General features: G+C 64.1%; 1 protein-coding gene across 1 annotated transcript; it reads left to right on the plus strand.

Moving 5' to 3' along the window:
- Positions 1-924: 924 nt before the first annotated feature.
- Positions 925-14,456, plus strand: UNC93A (unc-93 homolog A). The gene is made up of 11 exons (XM_079779823.1): positions 925-1,059; positions 1,504-1,574; positions 2,433-2,707; positions 3,208-3,343; positions 4,262-4,443; positions 5,477-5,706; positions 7,471-7,596; positions 8,442-8,650; positions 9,630-9,765; positions 10,982-11,113; positions 13,743-14,456. The coding sequence occupies exons 4-11, from the start codon at positions 3,257-3,259 to the stop codon at positions 14,006-14,008; spliced, it is 1,368 nt and encodes a 455-aa protein (XP_079635949.1). The 5' UTR covers positions 925-1,059; positions 1,504-1,574; positions 2,433-2,707; positions 3,208-3,256; the 3' UTR covers positions 14,009-14,456.
- The last annotated feature ends 2,705 nt before the right edge of the window (positions 14,457-17,161 follow it).

Raw genomic sequence — 17,161 nt, forward strand, 5'->3', positions numbered from 1 at the left:
GCCTCCGGATGAAAAGGAACAACATCCAAAAACAGGTGACGTGTGGCTGCTACAGTTTTGTTCCGAACCACCAAGAACTAGGAGCGGCTTCCGTGTGGACACAGAGGGGCTGCCAGATCGATGACGGGACCGCCGTGCGGCCCGCGAGCCACGCGGGTCACGGAGACAGACCTGACCTGTACCTAAGCACGCCAAAGGCTGGCCCCGGGCTTTGCCCAGTTGAAAAGTGAACAGCAGAAAAGTTACAGAATAATCCCACGCATATAAAAACAACGTGTGTAGGATGATGTGTGGAGAGCGGCTCCCGGGTGGCTGAGTGGTGTGGGCTGCGGGAGGAGCAGCAGGTAAACAAAGCCGGACCAGGTGCCTGTAGTTGAGTGGATTCGAAACCCGAGAGAACGTTGTGACCGAGCCCTTACTTTGCCCCGTGGGATCTGGCTATAGAATGAAGACTCGGCTTGCAGGCCGTGGTGCTGTCTCCCCATCAGAGAGGGCAGTGTCCCACCCAGCCCCAGCTCTCTTCTCTTGTCTGTCTTCTCCACCCTTCACCGCCCCCCCTCAGGCTCACCCATGGCCGTGCCGGCTCAGCACAGGATGCAAGACAGACATAAACTAGAGCGAGAGACAGGGCTGTGGGGTGCCACCTCGGCCCTCCCTGCTGGAGGGCCAGGCTCCTGGGCCGCACCAGCCCCCTCGGCCCTGCCCCCTCCCGGCCGCGCTCATGGTGATTTGCCCCGTGAGTCTCTTCTCTTCCTATTTCAATCCCGTTCCCTCTGCATCGAGGATGCGCACGGAGCGTCCCTCAGGCTCAGCTCAGACGCTGCCCTCTGGGCCCGCCTCCTCCCCGGGGCGTGGGGCTCCTCGGCTGTCCCATGACCCCTCCTGCCCAAGGTCCCTCGTGTCACAATACAGCCACCTGCCCACTCGCTGCATCCCCACTCCTGGGAGCCAGGAGGTCAAGGACACGGAGGGCGCCGGCTCACAGCTTTAGCGCGGTCCCGTCCCGGCTCCCGCACATCACTGGCGCCAGCTCCGTGAGAATGAACTCGATGCAGAGAAGTAAGTCTGAGGGGCTGCCCAGCACGGCCCCAGGAGCCCGAGGGGGCAGGCGGAGGCCGCACTGCAGGCCGCCCGGGCGGAGGCCGCGCCCGCTGTGGACGCCGTGGTCGGGGCCCGGTGAGCCGGGGCAGAACCGGCCTCAGGCAGAGGTGAGAGGGGGCTCCTGACGACGCCCGTGAGACGATGGTGTTGGCCTGAGGGACCGGAGGGGCTGTGTGAGCCTCCGAATGTGAAGGTGACGGCGAGAGTGCCCGAGGCTGAGAGTTTAAAGCCAATGAGAAGAAAAACATGATTATTTTAAATTACTATTTTCTCTCTCTTTTTAAAAAATATATTTTTATTGATTTCAGAGAGGAAAGGAGAGGGAGACAGAGATAGGGGATTGAGCCTGAATCCCGGCATGTGCCCTGACCGGGAATTGAACTGTGACCTCCTGGGTCATAGGTCCATGCTCAACCGCTGAGCCGCGCCGGCCGGGCCGTGACTAGTTTCTCTGAGTCAAGGTCGTATTGCAAGTAAGTTGGTGGTGTTGGTTCGGGGTTCAGTGGGGCGCACAGGCCTCCCTCGGGCCTCCGCACCCTGCGGAGAGCGGACGAGGAGAGAACCGGTGAAATGGACTATCCACCCAGAGACCCCGGGGCCCCAAACAGGGACGCCCCCGGGTCGGGGAGCCCATCTGCTGGCCTCACATGGAGAGAACGGCTCTGGGGACCGAGGTCCATTTGCAGGGGAAGCACCTGGGGGACGTTGGCCCCCAGACAGCGCACGCACGTCCTCCCGCACAGGGACCCTGCCAGGCAGTGCTCGCTGAGCGCCCGCCCGCCCAGTGGATTGGGCGACCCGGGGGGTGGGGGTGAGGGGGGGCTGACTCAGGCCGGTCCCCATCTGTGTCTTCCTTTCCCAAGAACTTGGCTCTGGGACCGTGGGAGTCGGGTGCTCTTTGCCCGGGGCTGGAATGAAAAGAAGCAGCGAGCACATGGGGTTTCTCACGAGGACACACAGCAGGTGGCCGGTCACCTCCTCTCCAGGGCGGTCCTGGCAGCGCCCACAGTCCGCCTGCCCCGGGGCCGAGGGAACAGACCTTATCTCTGGTCTTACCGCGCAGGGAGCTCCCAGCCGCCGACGCCGCCCGCGAGCGGACCTGTCTCCGCCCGAGTCCCCGCTGAGGAGCCTGGGCCACACAGGTGTCTCTGTAGAAACGTGTTTCCTTTAAAATCTGTCTTCTTTCTGAAAACGTGGAAATAGTACATGGGTGCCTTCTCCCCGTGTCTACTGTCCAGACCGGGGTGTGCCGAGCCTCCTTAGAGGCGCACTGCGTGCAGGCTGCGTGTGCATGTGTGTATACATGTGTGTGTGTACATTGATGTTCCTAGATGCCCACCCTGTCTGTGTTCAGTGACCACTCCCTCGTTTCCAGTGGAAGTTCAGAAACGTGCTCCCCGAACCACGCCTCTGGCTCCCCGTCCGGCCGCCCAGCCCAGCCGGCCTTCCCAGATAAGCAGCTGCTGAGCCAGGAATTCACAGACAGGCCGGGCCGCCTGCGCCAGCGGCTGTCGCAACATCTCCCAGGGCCCTGCTGACGAGGGAGGAGAGCACACCAGCCCGGCACCAGCCGGCTCGGCGGTTCAGCAGCCACGTGGGGCCGGAGGTGAGGGCCACGGCGCGAGGTACACCCGCAGAGGAGGGACGCTGGGCTGGGGCGGCCCTGAGGCCCCAGCACCTTGGGCCCGGGCTCCCATGAGCTTCCGAGGGTGGACCGTCTGCCTCGAGGGACGGTGCACTTTGTTCCTTGAGGCTGGAGCTCACACCGCGCTGCACACGGACTTCGCCCTGGGTGTGGGGGTGCACGCGTCCCCGCTGGTGCGCAGCGCACTCGTCCACACGTGTGCCGATCACTTTCTGGAGCAGGACGCCAGCCCCTGGCTGCGGACCCCGGCTGGAAACAGGGGCGGTGTCAGGCCACCCGCTGAGCCCCGGCCTCTGGCGCCGGGAGTGGCCATGGGAGCCGCAGAGGCGAATGGGTCACCGGGGCTGCCTCACGGCCTCGGCCAGAACCAGGTCCACCGCCTCGCAGCCCTGGTGACCAGCGCCTCCAGCTCACGGGGGTGGGACGGGTGCGCTGACTCCGTGCCCACGGCGCTCCTGCAGGGACCACAGCCCGCCAGCCCGCTGATGGTTGACGCCGGCCGCGGGGACGATGGACCGGAGCCTGCGGAACGTGCTGGTGGTGGCCCTGGGCTTCCTGCTGCTCTTCACGGCCTACGGCGGCCTCCAGAGCCTGCAGGTGCGCGGCCGCTCGCTCCGCCGGCCTCAGGGATCCGAGGCCACGGACGGGAGCCCGGCTTTGCTCACTGTGACCCCCCCCCCCCCCAGAGCAGCCGTGGTGTGGGTCTCCCGCCCAGCGCAGCCGGGCTGCACCCTCGGGCGGGCAGGCGGGCAGGCGTGCGGGTGTGCGCTGACCCTTGGACCCGCAGAGCAGGTCGGGGAGGTGACTGGATAAGATAGCTTTGCCTCTGGGTGGTTGACAGGAGGCGCTCGGGGAAGGTGCTGGAATGTGCCAGATTCCACAGGACCAGGGGGGTCTGGGCTGCTTTCAGCAAAGCCGTGACTATGAACAGAGCGGGCGTCTGTGACCCGCGGGCGTCCTCTCCCCGGGTCCCTCCGAGGGCGGGGGGCCCGTGTGCCTGGGAGGAGACCTGCTGCTGGGTCCCAGGCAGCTACCCGTCCAGTCTGGTCGTTAACTGTGAAGTGAACTCCGGGAGCCCCACGGGCAGGGCACCTCCTCACCCTCCGGGGCTCACGTGGCCTCCACGCCTTCTAGAAAAGTCTTCTGACTCCGCGGGCCGACTGAGTGCCCTCCCAGGCCCATCGCTGATGCTGCTGACCCCGTCAGCTCTCACCATCCCGGACCCACCGCCCGTCCCCTCGGCCCAGCTCCCCTCCTCCTCCACCCCCGCCCCATCCCAGCTGCCCTTCTATCCTTAGAGGTCCAGCCACCCCCAGTCCTTGGAGGGTGGGGTGTCACAGGGCAGGAGGCCCCTCAGGCCCCCCACTCTCCCTCCCGGGGTGTCTAGAAGCAGCTCCCCCACCCATCCCGCCTTCCGCTGGAGAGGGGCCCCGGGCAGTGGCCGCTGGGGGACGCGGGGCTCAGAGGAGCCGCCTGGGCCTGGGCGGGCGCTGAGGGGCCGCCCTGCCCCCACAGAGCAGCCTGTACAGCGACGAGGGCCTGGGCGTGACGGTGCTGAGCACGCTGTACGGCGCGGTGCTGCTGTCCTCCATGCTGCTGCCGCCGCTGCTCATCCGGACGCTGGGCTGCAAGTGGACCATCGTGCTCTCCATGGGCTGCTACGTGGCCTTCTCCCTGGGCAACTTCTACGCCAGCTGGTACCCAGGGCCCCGCCGTCCGCCCGGGCGGCAGCACCCCTTCGCCCGGCCCGCGGCGCCCCTGCTCCTGCTCAGAATGAGCTCGACTTCGGCACGGCCCGTGTCCGGCTGGCTCCGTCCCCTCCCCGCCTCCCGGGTCCCCTCTGCCCCCTCCTGCGGCCTGGGTGGGCCTCCCTCGGGGCGGGGACTTTTGGGGCCCCAGTAACGCCCGAGAACCCAAGATGTCCAGGGTGGGTTTCAGGGGGACAGTGGGGGGGGGACCCTCACCCTCAGCACAGTGGGCGGGGCCCCACCTGAGCGCACCTGCTCCCTGAAGGAAAGCGACCCCCAGGGACTCTGCTCCCACCCCCGTTCCCAGGTGCACCCACCAGGCCTTCCTGGGAGGGACCCGCTCGCCATCCAAGCCACCCCATCAGGAAGGCCTCGCAGCCCCCGCTGTCTCGTTACCACGCGTTTCCACGCCGCGTCCTCCCTGGGGAGGGGACGCCAAGCAGCCCGTGCACGCAGCCCTCGCGGCCACCGGGAGTGTGAGGAGCACCTGGCCGCCTCCGGTTCTTTTGTTTTGTTTATGTTTTTATTGATGTCAGACAGGAAGGGAGAGAGAGAGAGAAACATCCACGATGAGAGAACCATGGACCGGCTGCCTCCTGCACGCCCCACACTGGGGATGGAGCCCACAACCCGGGCAGGTGCTCTGACCAGGAATGGAACCATGACCTCCTGGGTCCTAGGTCGATGCTCACCCCTGAGCCGCACCGGCCGGGCTGGACGCAGCCCTCTCGTTTGTAGTCCCGGCTCCTGGGGTCGCCTTCCTCCTCAAGGGAGACCCTGCCTCTGCCTCTCACTCCCGCGAATGCTCCTGAGCCAGGAAAGGCCCGGCTCTGCTCCAGCCCCGAGTCTGGCGGGTCTGGCGGGGTTAGGAGATGGGCCCGCCCACAGCACAGCCCTGCCCCCGGGCCGGCCGGCCGGGTTCCTCCCCCGCGGAGGGGAGCGTGGGGGGCCGCGGCACCTCACGAGTGTGCTTCCCCGACAGGTACACACTGATCCCCACCTCCATCCTGCTGGGCCTGGGCGCGGCCCCGCTGTGGTCTGCTCAGTCCACCTACCTCACCGTGGTGGGAAACGCTCACGCAGAGAAGGCGGGAAAGGCGGGCCGGGACGTGGTGAACCAGTATTTCGGCATCTTCTTCCTCCTCTTCCAGTTGTCAGGCGTGTGGGGCAACCTCATCTCGTCCCTCGTGTTTGGCCAGGAGCCCACGCAAGGTGAAGGGAGCGGGCTGTGGTGACCCTACGGGGTCCCTGGTCCCAGGTGCGCTCGTCCTTATCCGGGACCCGAGCAGGTGACCACGGGAGGCCCTGCCGGTGCCTCGGCATCACCTGGCTCCTCCCGGGCCGTGGGGGTGGCCTGAGGGTCCCCCTTGGTCCTGACCTCGCCCCCCCATGGGGGGGGGAGGGGAGCTGAGGCTGCCTGTTGTTGGAAGCCGCCCATTGTCCTCACTAGCAGAGAGCTGTGGACAAGGAACCCAGAAGGCTGGTTAACCTTGAAGCTCTGAAAGGTCAGAGCCAACCACCCACTGTCTAGTGGAGACAATGGTCGCTAAAGCAACCTCCACCTGTTAGTCTCCTGTAAATCCTTGCTGATTGGCTATCACCGAGCTGTTACTGGAATTGCCTGCCTAAGGGCTATGGGTGGATCCCAAAGTCTTAATAAAAGGGATCGCTAGGCCGGAGCAAGGTGCATCCTCCCCCTAGAGTTGGGCTCCCGCCTGGCCCCCAATATTTCCAAATTAATACTTTCTAGTCTCTTTCATTTGTGTGCGGCCTCCTCCAGAGCCCAAACCCTGAACCTGAACCCTGAGCCACGCGGGTCGTTGGGGGGGCCGGGGGGGCACTTGCCGCCTGTGGAGCCTGGGTCTGCACAGTCAACACTGAGCTCGCAGAGTCTGGGGGCAGGTTCCCAGGACTCGTTTTCCCACTGAACTGACCCGCTGACCAGCGTCTCAGATGTTCCACCGGGAACCACTTACGCCTTCACGGGTCTGAGCATTTGCTGACTTTTTCTTTTTGTGTTGTGTTTTCATTATATTTTTTTGTTTTTGTTTTTAATATATTTGTATCGGCTTCAGAGAGGAAGGGAGAGGGAGGGAGAGAGAGAGAGAGAAGCATCAATGACGAGAGAGAATCATTGATCGGCTGCTTCCTGCATGCCCCCTACTGGGGATGGAGCCCGCAGCCCGGGCATGTGCCCTGACCGGGAATTGAACCTTGACCTCCTGGTTCAGAGGTCGACGCTCAACCCCTGAGCCACGCCGGCGGGGCTGACTGACGTAAGACACCTGCCAGACATGGGTGTAAAGTGTGTACCTGTCTATGCCTGCCCTGGGATGTCTGAGGATTTAAACCGAGGGCCGGGGACATATGTCTCTTTGATTCTCACAGGAGACCTTTATCAATGGGGGAGTCCTGACCCCTGACCCCCTGGGACCCCTTCCAGCCCCTCCCCCAGCCCTCCCGTCTGCAACCCCGTAGGAAGTCCGGCCCTTGGGAAACTCTACACAAAACCCTCCTTCCCTTTTCCCCACGCGACGTGATATTTCACATTTCACCCGTTAACTAAGGAAACTAACTCTCAGAAAAGACGGGACATGACCTGCCCACGGCCAGGGGACTGGTTCAGACGGATCTGAACGAGAACCCAGCCACCCTGACACCCATGCGCGTACGCATTCTTTCTTCTAATTAATGTTAAAAAGTTGAAATTGCTCATTCATGTCAAAAAAGTCAACAAGTAACCAACACGGATTGCACATTTGTCCGAATTGGCTTAAAATCGGGCACGGACATGGGCTCCGGGGAAATGTCCTCGGAGACACTTGGCCACACTCGCCGTGCTCTGACCCCGAGCTGTCGTAACGCCTGGTTTGGGGGGTGTCTGCCCTCCTTTTCCCCGGGCACTTCCATTCCCCGTGTCCCGTATCCCCTCACCTTCGCTGGGTTCTCACACCCCCGGCCCCTCCCCCTTCCCAGATGCCGTCCCCGAGGAGCAGCTCCTGTCCTGCGGGGCCAATGACTGCCTGATGGCCACGGCGCCCGGCAACAGCACCCGGCGCCCGTCCCAGGAGCTGATCTACACGCTGCTCGGCATCTACACAGGTGCGTGGGGCACGGAGAGAGTGTCTCCTGGGATTTGATTCCTGCCTTTCGTGCCGGGTCTTGTAAGTCTCTCTCCTCTAAGCAAGGCCACGTTGCCATCAAGACAAAAACTAGGAAAGGAGGAGACTGGGCTGAAGGGCAGAGAACACTGTCTCCCTGAGCGATGTTCCAGGGCCGCTGGGCTTCATCCTCATCGCGAGGTTCTTCAGAGCGCGGTCTATTCCGTGTGCGACGCCCGCAATCCCCAGGTCACGCCTCTTGAGAAGGTCTGGGTCACAGGGCAGCTCTGGACACACACATACCTCCTAGGAAACACGCGACTTCTTCACCTGTGACCCACCTCTCACAGGCTCCTGAGCGGGGCTTGTGTGTGGGGTAGTGTCCGAGCGGGAGGTTCAAAACTCACAAGGGGAGACCGTGGAGAAGGCACCCTGGCCACTTAGTGGGCAATGGACACCCCTTTCCCACGGGACGGCACACGGCCAGGCAGGGGGTTGGTTTGGGAGAGCTTCGCAGTTCACATGGCCAGAGGGCCCTGCGCCAGGCGTGGTGACCACTGCGTGCAGGAACCCAAGGTGATCGGAGACCTGAGTCTGTCAGGTGTGGCCTGAGGTCCCACCTGCAGCTGGGATTAGAGGTTGACTATCACCTCCAGGAAGGAGGACGGGACAGTGGAGCTGTGTCCGGTGGCCCCCTGTGGCCCACGGCTCCGGGTCCCATGGCTCCTGGACCCGTGGCTCCCGTGTCCCATGGTTCCCGTGTCCCGTGGCTCCCATGTCCCCTGGTTCCCGTGTCCCATGGCTCCTGGTCCCTGACCAGCAGCAGCTGCTCTCCTTCCCTTTCAGGGAGCGGCGTCCTGGCCGTCCTGCTGGTAGCGCTCTTTCTCGACCCCATCAGAGACGCTCTGCACAAAGGTGAAGGCGAGACGCCATCTGTTTGGTCCACTTTGCTGTCGACTCTCAAGCTTCTCAGAGACAGACGCCTGCGTCTCCTCGTGCTGCTGCCCATGTACAGCGGGTTCGAGCAGGCCTTCCTGGCGGGCGACTACACCAGGGTACGGCCTAGCGGGTGGGGACCCGAGGGTACGGCCTGGTGGGTGGCGACCTGAGGGTACGGCCTGGCAGCCTGGCGGGTGACTGCATGAGGGAGGGTGGGTAGACATGTATGTAACTTGCTAAGTGACCCCACCCCCATAGGTAACACTGTTTTTAGAGCAGTTTTGGGTGGCATGCACAGCAGTCTCCCACACGCCCTGCCCCCCCCCCCCCACAGCCCCACCAGAGGGTGCGTTTGCTGCCACCTGTGACTCTGCACCCACATGTCATGGTCACCCATGTCCTGAGTTGACACGCAGGTCCCTCTTGGTGCTGGGCATCCTGTGGGTGTGGACAAATGTGCCACGCCATGTCCCCATGATGGTGTCACACACAACGTTTTGCTGCCCCAAAGCCTCTGTGCCCTGGTCACCCCTCCTCCACCTCTGTTCACCTGTCTCCAGGGCAGGAAATGCCCAGCCCCAGGGACAGCTCCCACGCACCGGGCACATGCTAAGCACCGCAAAGGTGTCCGGACATCTGTCCACACATTAGGACTGGCTTCTCACAGGCCCAGCACGGGGCCGGCACCGGACGGACTAGACAGAGGCCCAGCCAGGGCGGAGGGACAGGCCCGGGTCAGGGCGGGGGGACAGGCGGTCAGGGCGGGGGGACAGGCCCCGATCAGGGCGGAAGGACAGGCCCCGGTCAGGGCGGGGGGACAGGCGGCGGTCAGGGCGGGGGGGAGGCGGCGGTCAGGGTGGGGGACAGGCCCCGGTCAGGGCGGAGGGACAGGCCCGGGTCAGGGCGGGGGGACAAGCGGTCAGGGCGGGGGGACAGGCGGCGGTCAGGGCGGGGGGACAGGCCCCGGTCAGGGCGGGGGGACAGGCCCCGGTCAGGGCGGGGGGACAGGCGGCAGGACACGCGTTAGCAGAATCGCCCACCACCCGCCGCCAAGCGCGCCCGGCAGAGGCTGTGACCGGGTCCATGTCCCCGCAGTCCTACACCACCTGTGCCCTCGGCATCCACTTCGTGGGCTACGTGATGATCTGCTTCTCGGCCACCAACGCGCTGTGCTCCGAGCTCTACGGGAAGGTGGCGCGGTACACGGGCAGGGCCGCGCTCTACGCCCTCGGTAGGTGGAACCCCCCCCGCCCCCCCCCCTCGCTCACCTGGCTGGGGGGCGCACAGTGGTGTGCGCCGGGGCCCCGGGGGCGGTGTGATGGGGTAGCGGCGGGGTCAGCGGGCGTCATGCAGCCCGTGACGGGTGCCATGACCCGCCTTCCGGCTGTGGGTGAGGCGGGAGTAGGCATGTTCCTGAGGGCCGTGACCTGTGTTCAGCTGGGGCCTGGAGACTGAGTTTAAAGCTGCCTGACTCCACGCCGAGCACACGCCACCTTCTCCCTGTGGGAAGGGAAGGAGGGACAGAGAACATGGGGGATGAGACATCGGGGCCTTCACACCGTTCCCGTTCCCGGCAGCCGGGCATGGCCTGAGGGTCTCTGTCGGCAGAGGGGACGGGGCCGAGTAATCGGCGTCTCCCTCTCTTTTCCCTCCCCCATCGCCCTGGGGGGCAGACCCTGCCACTGGGCAGAGGAGCAGACAGGAACAGAGAGGCAGTGACTGCGCCAGGCCACACAGCCTCGGGCCCAGCGTGGTCGGCAGTGGCCGGGGCCCTGAGCTGCTCTGTGGCTGCATTCTGAGGCCACAGCGTCCGCAGAAACACGTCCACTGAGGCCACGTCGGGAGGACTGGCCCAGCGGTTCTGCTGGCCTCTCCGGCCGTCCCTGCCCAGCTTCCGTGTGGGCCCAACCCCCCATCCTCTCTCACGGCCTGAACCCCCATAATGTGGGGCTCCTCCGCCCAGGCAAGACAGGGTTTCCCTCTGTGACCCCCGCCCCCCTGCCCTGCCGGGCCATGCAAGGCCAGAGGGGGCAGAGCTGCGATCAGACCCTGTCAACATCAAACCCACCTGCAGGAGGCGACCTGGAGCGTCTTTGTTTTCTTTTTAAAAAATATATATTTATTGATTTCAGAGAGGAAGGTAGAGGGAGAGGGAGAGAGAAACATCAATGATGCGAGAGAACCATGGATCGGCTGCCTCCTGCACACCCCCCACTGGGGATCGAGCCTGCAGCCCGGGCCTGTGCCCTGACCGGGAATCGAACCGTGACCTCCTGGTTCCTAGGCCGACGCTCAGCCATGAGGCTCGCCGGCCGGGCCGGTCTGGAGTGTCTTAAGGAAACACTGTTCACACCAGGACGCGATGCCCAGGAAAGGTCCGCACTGTGAGCTTCGGGACACGCTCGCCTGTGGGCGTGGCCTCACGGGCGGTGCCCCTCCCCCGACAGGTGCAGCCACCCACCTGTCCTGCATCGTCGCCCTCCTGCTGTGGGAGCCGCGCCCCGGCCAGCTGCCCGTGTTCTTCGTGTTCTCTGGCCTCTGGGGCGTGGCCGACGCCGTCTGGCAGACGCAGAACAGTGGTGAGTGCGCAGCGCGGAGACCCCTGCTCAGGCCCCCTGCCCGCAGCCGTGGGGGACGCGGTGGGGGCAGGCCCCGGCCGCCGTGGCTGCCGTGTCCGAGGTGCCTGTGGGTGGCTGGCTGGTCCCCGCTTCCTCAGGGAGATGAGCCACAGAGGAGAGGGCGTGGGGAGCCCCCGGGGGAGAAGGAAGCAGCGTGTGGGGGACAGCACACGGAAGGCGGGGGGCTGCCGGGCTGCCTGTGGCTGAGAATGAGGGATGAGGGGGGCGCCTTAGCCCTGAGCTCCCACAGGCCCATCTGTGGCCCCTGAGGGGGTGTCAGGGGCCCCCCTATCGGAGGCCGCCCCCCGTGCCCTGGCGCCTGCAGCCTGGCCCATCGCCCAGGCCCTGGGAGCTGGCTTTGGGTGGAAGAGAGCTTCCTGCCTCATCGCCGTCACGTTCAGCCGCGATCGGGAAACACCTGGGACAGAGACTTGGGGGGCTGGCCCCCACGAGCCCCGAGCCCCCATTCCCGGCGCAGGCCTGCACCAGAGCCGGCGCCCGTAGCTCACGAGTCCTGGACTCGGTCTCGGCGGCCCCGCCCCACAGCTGAGAAAACATCTTCACGCAGACCTGACGGGGGGCGGGCTTCCAGGTGTGGAACTGTGGCGTCCACAGCCTGGGAGCCCGGGACACGCGTGGTTGGCTCGGGGCTGTCCCGGGGGGTCTGGGCCCAGGCCCACACCGGGAGGAAGGGCTGAGCCTCAGGCCACGCATTCAGCATTGCTCAGCGGCAGAAACGCTCACCGGCTCTCCTTGGCTCCGGCGTGTAAACCAGGCCCGGCCACGCCCCCGCGGGGGTTCCGCACCCCGTGCCCGGGGAGCAGGGGGAGCGTGTCTGTCAGCATCCCCGTGGGGGCGGGGCCTGTTTCACTGAGCCTTCCACGTGCGGACGCCACCTCGCTTCCTGAAATGCTAGCGACGTCTGAATCCACCTGGATTTCATTTTATTTTAAATGTTTTTTTACGTTGATGTTAGAGAGGAAGGGAGAGGGACAGAGAAACATCCATGATAGAGTATCAGGAATCAGCTGCCTCCTGCACGCCCCCCACTGGGGATGGAGCCCACAACCCGGGCCTGTGCCCTGACCGGGAATCGAACCCTGACCTCCTGGTTCATAGGTTGATGCCCAACCCCTGAGCCACGCCGGCCGGGCAGTTCACCTGGATTTTAAAAGTATTTACACGCACGCGCCGGGTAAGGAGATGGGGCGAGGAACCACGCGGTTCCTACAGCCACTGCACGCTCCACGCGGTGGCGGTAGGCGCGCTTGGTCTCCTTCCCCGGAGGCAGGGCGCGCTCACTCTCCGCCTCCTCGGGGACGGAAGAGCCTTTGTCCGGACGTTTCCGTGTCTCCCTCACAAAGCGACGTGAGGCTCGGGGAAGGACGCGGGTGAAGACCCAGCAGGCGCTCATTTAAACAGAGTCACTCAGTCTCTTGTGCAGAGAAAAAGCGGCTTTTCTCGAGGAGGGTCAGTGGGCGGGGCGTGGTTACCCGCACATTCGAGGTTTCCGCGGGCGGCCGGGTCTCGGCGAGGAGCGAGGCTTTCCCCGCCGGCGCAGGCCCCGCACGGTGGAAATGGATTTTACAACCGGGAAATTCGGTGTAGCTCCTGCCGCCTCCCCAGGGCCGCTCTCTGGGTGTTTTTTGTTTTTTTTCCTTTTAAACAGCAAATTGGGCTCTAACACCCTCACTGAGCGCGCGTCTCTTAGGAGAAGCCGTGTGCGCACACCTAGTGAGCGACACGGATGCCCTGGGCGCCTCCCGCCTTGTCCGTGTCCCGTCCCCGTGTGACCTGACCCTCAGCTTTCCGCAGGCTCGGCAGCTCGGAGGCAGGAACCGCCGCCAGCCGCTGGGAGTTCCCCCCACGCGGGCGCGGCCCCCGGCCTCTGCGGCCGCCTGGAGCCGGCCCGTGGCTCCTGTTTATTCACGGCGACAGCGTGTGGGAGACGGGTGCCGTTGCCATAGCAACCCTCACACGCCAATGCGCTGCCTTTAAGGTTCAGAATGTCTGGTCTGAAAAGACTCCGTGCCCGGGCAGACAGACGGGAAACCTGACCTCCTGCCCGCCACTCCGCCCCCGCCCCGTCCTCTCCTCCCCGCGAGACGCCGGCCACGGCCCGGCCTCGGCCTCCCCTTGCTGGTCTAACCTCCTTCTCCGAGGACGGGGTCAGCGTCGGCACTGCCCTCCCCCGGCCCCTGCCCCCCGTCTGCCCTGGGAGGAAGGGGCCACCGGGCAGGCTGAGAGCAGGCGCTTTTCTTTTTAGAGAACTTTTTATGTTTTATGTTTTTATTGATTTCAGAGAGGAAGGGAGAGGGAGAGAGAAACATCCATGATGAGAGAGAATCAGTGATCGGCTGCCTCCTGCACGCCCCCCACTGGGGGTCAAGCCCGCAGCCCGGGCCTGTGCCCTGACCGGGAATCGAACCGGGACCTCCTGGTTCACAAGGTCAACGCTCTATCCACTGAGCCATGCCGGCCGGGCAGGCGTTCTGTTGTGTTAAACAGAGACGGTCCTGGCGGGCTGAGCGCCGGGCAGCGGCACGAACGGCCGGGCTCGGGCACCGAGGCTCCTGCTCTCCCTCCACAGTGCTCTTCGGCGTCCTGTTCGACAAGGACAAGGAGGCCGCCTTCGCCAACTACCGCCTGTGGGAGGCCCTGGGCTTCGTCATCGCCTTCGGCTACAGCACGTTCCTGTGCGTCCGCGTCAAGCTCTACATCCTGCTGGCCGTGCTGAGCGCAGCCATGCTGGCCTACGCGGCCCTCGAGGTCCTGGAGTCCAGGACCCGGCCCGGGACCCCCGCCGGGGCCACGGCGACATCGGCCGAGGCGGGAGAGACGCAGACGAAAATGTGACAGCGCCGCGCTCCACGCGGCGGGCGACCGAGGCCTTGCGGGAGGGGCCTGGAGGCTGCTGACCACGCTTCACAGCCGTCTTAGCAGGAGGCGGCCTTGGGAGGCATAAGATAGAGTTATTTTTGTATGTCAAGTCTTCCTGTCCTGCCAAGTGTTCCGTCCACCATCTCACCGATGAGGGCGAAGACAGCACCGAGAAACATCGGTTCCTTTCAGGCACAAGAGGAGCAGGTTTAGGGTGCGCTCGCCGACGGGAACTCGCTCCGAACCCTGGACCCGGCGGCGTGGACGTGCTGGTGTGTTGCTGCTTGTGGTGCCTTTAAGGACCAGAAGCCGCTTGAAACAATGCAGCCGCCCGTGCTGCCACCCCCAACCCCCAGGCGGCCACTGCTGCCTCCCGGGGGCGGCGGGACCCAGCCAGACCGCAGTCTACGCTGCCCTAAACGGAGGGAGGATGCGTTTCTAAATAAATACTACTGTACTGTGAACGCCCTCCTGTCCAGGAACTTTTATTCTCTATATTCACGTAGAGATTGGGAGGGTCGGGGAGGGCGTAGGAGGGATAAAGGGTGATGGATGGAGACTCGAGTTGGGGTGGGGACACAGTACGACGTACAGATGATGGGTTTAAATATTTTAAAAATACATTTTTATTGATTTCAGAGAGGAAGGGAGAGGGAGATAGAGAAACATCAATGATGAGAGAGAATCATGGATCGGCTGCCTTCTGCACGCCCCCCACTGGGGATCAAGCCCGCAACCCGGGCATGTGCCCTTGACCGGGGATCAAACCCGGGACCTTTCAGTCCGCAGACTGACGCTCTATCCACTGAGCGACACCATTCAGGGCCAGATGATGTGTTTAGAGCTGCACCCGAGGCCCGTATAACTTTCTTACCCGTGTCACCCCAATAAATTCAACAAAAGGGAGAAAACTAAAAACCCATAATCCTCACCTGGGTCACACAGGGAGGCCGCCTCGCAGTGAGGGCGCAGGCCGCGGGCGACACCAGTGGGTGCGGGCGTCTCCGTGCCGCTGGTCCACCCGGGAGTCGGCCCCGCGCCCACAGCCTCTCCCTCCCTCGCGGCTGAGAGCTGGTCGCGGGCCCGCTGCTCTCTCCTTCCTCTCCGCGTCGCTCGCACCGCTGGGCTCTGACCGTGGCCGTGGCTTCTCTTCCCACGGGCCCCCTGCCCCCCCCTCCGCCCCCCGTCTGTGCTCCTCTCACACGTCCCCGCCGCCGCGCCAGCCCAGAGCCGCAGGCCCCCTCACAGCACGCTGTCCTCTCCACCGCCCCTCGCTCGCTCGCTCGCTTCCTCAACCTTGAGTTACACCCTCCCCCACTCACCTCCCAACACCAAGGGGCAAGCTCGGCGGTCCCCGTAGCCCATGTGACCAACCCCGTGTGCACCTGTTTGTGCACAAGTCACCCCCCCCCGGCCTGACGCTTTCCGTGTCGGCACGTGACGGGAGCGGGCGCTTCACGGGTGTTTGCTGAGTGAAGAACACGCAGGAGGGCCCTGAGGCGGGGAGGGAGGCGAGTGAATAACCAGCATCTCCCCGCAGCTGCCCCGCCCCAGGCTCCATCCCAGGACCCACGGCCGCTCACGAACCCGAACCTCTAAGCTGGAGGGACCCCCCGCCCCTGCCCCGCGGGAGGCTCACTGGGCTCCGTGGGACTGAAACGACCATGCTCCCTGTCGCGGGAAATGCAAGCCCCCCCCACCCCCGACCCCTCACCTCACCACCACCACACACACACACACCACACACACACCACACACACACACACACCACACACACCACATACACCACACACACACCACACACACACACACCTCACCACCACACATACACACACACACACACCACACACACACCACACACACACCACACACACACCACATACACCACACACACACACCACACACACACACACACCTCACCACCACACACACACACACACACCACACACACACACCCCACACACACACCACACACACACCACATACACCACACACACACCACACACACACACACCTCACCACCACACACACACACACACACACACACCTCACCACACACACACACACACACACCACACACACACACACCTCACCACCACACACACACACACACACCACACACACACACCCCACACACACCACATACACCACACACACACACCACACACACACACAACCACACACACACACACCACACACACACACCACACACACACCACATACACCACACACACACACCACACACACACACCCCACACACACCACATACACCACACACACACCACACACACACACACACACCACACACACACACACCACACACACACACACCACACACACCACATACACCACACACACACCACACACACACACACCTCACCACCACACACACACACACACACACACACCACACACACACCACACACACACCACACACACACCACATACACCACACACACACACCACACACACACACACACCTCACCACCACACACACACACACACACCACACACACACACCCCACACACACACCACATACACCACACACACACCACACACACACACACCTCACCACCACACACACACACACACACACACACCTCACCACCACACACACACACACACCACACACACACACACATCACACACACACACACACACCACACACACACACACCACACACACACACATACACACACACACACACTCACACACACACACACACACACCCCACACACACCCCACACACCCCCCTATGGGGAGCGGAGCCGTTCCTGGGGCCGAGGTGCAGGCGAGGTTTCACTGGGTAAAGGCTTCGCTGGAGGTGAACGGGTGGCCAGGTGGCCGAGCACGGTATCTGGCTCGGTACCCAACGTGCCAGACGGCGCCTGTGCCAGGAGCTGGCCTCCCGCGGTGATGGAGGGAGAGCGAGCCCGGCCGGGCGCAGGCCGTCTGCCCGTCTCGTCTGGAGGCCGAGGCTGGGGCTGCGGAAGCTGGGGCTCCCAGCGCCGTCCCATCTGCCTGCGCGGCCCGCGGCCCGGCTGGCGTCCTGCGCTCCCGGGACGACGCCCGGTCGCGGGCCTTTCCTTTGCTCTTCGTCCTCGAAGCGCTGGGATGGAAAGATCTGC

This window comes from Cnephaeus nilssonii (assembly GCF_951640355.1).
Source record: "Cnephaeus nilssonii genome assembly, chromosome: 9".
NCBI lineage: Eukaryota > Metazoa > Chordata > Mammalia > Chiroptera > Vespertilionidae > Cnephaeus > Cnephaeus nilssonii.

Bases quoted from the DNA above. Each gene is read 5' to 3' on its own strand.
- UNC93A (XM_079779823.1), top strand. From the start codon at position 3,257: ATGGACCGGAGCCTGCGGAACGTGCTGGTGGTGGCCCTGGGCTTCCTG. The intron at 4,444-5,476 runs GTACCCAGGGCC...CTTCCCCGACAG, and splicing joins GGCAACTTCTACGCCAGCTG to GTACACACTGATCCCCACCT. The intron at 11,114-13,742 runs GTGAGTGCGCAG...CTCCCTCCACAG, and splicing joins CTGGCAGACGCAGAACAGTG to TGCTCTTCGGCGTCCTGTTC.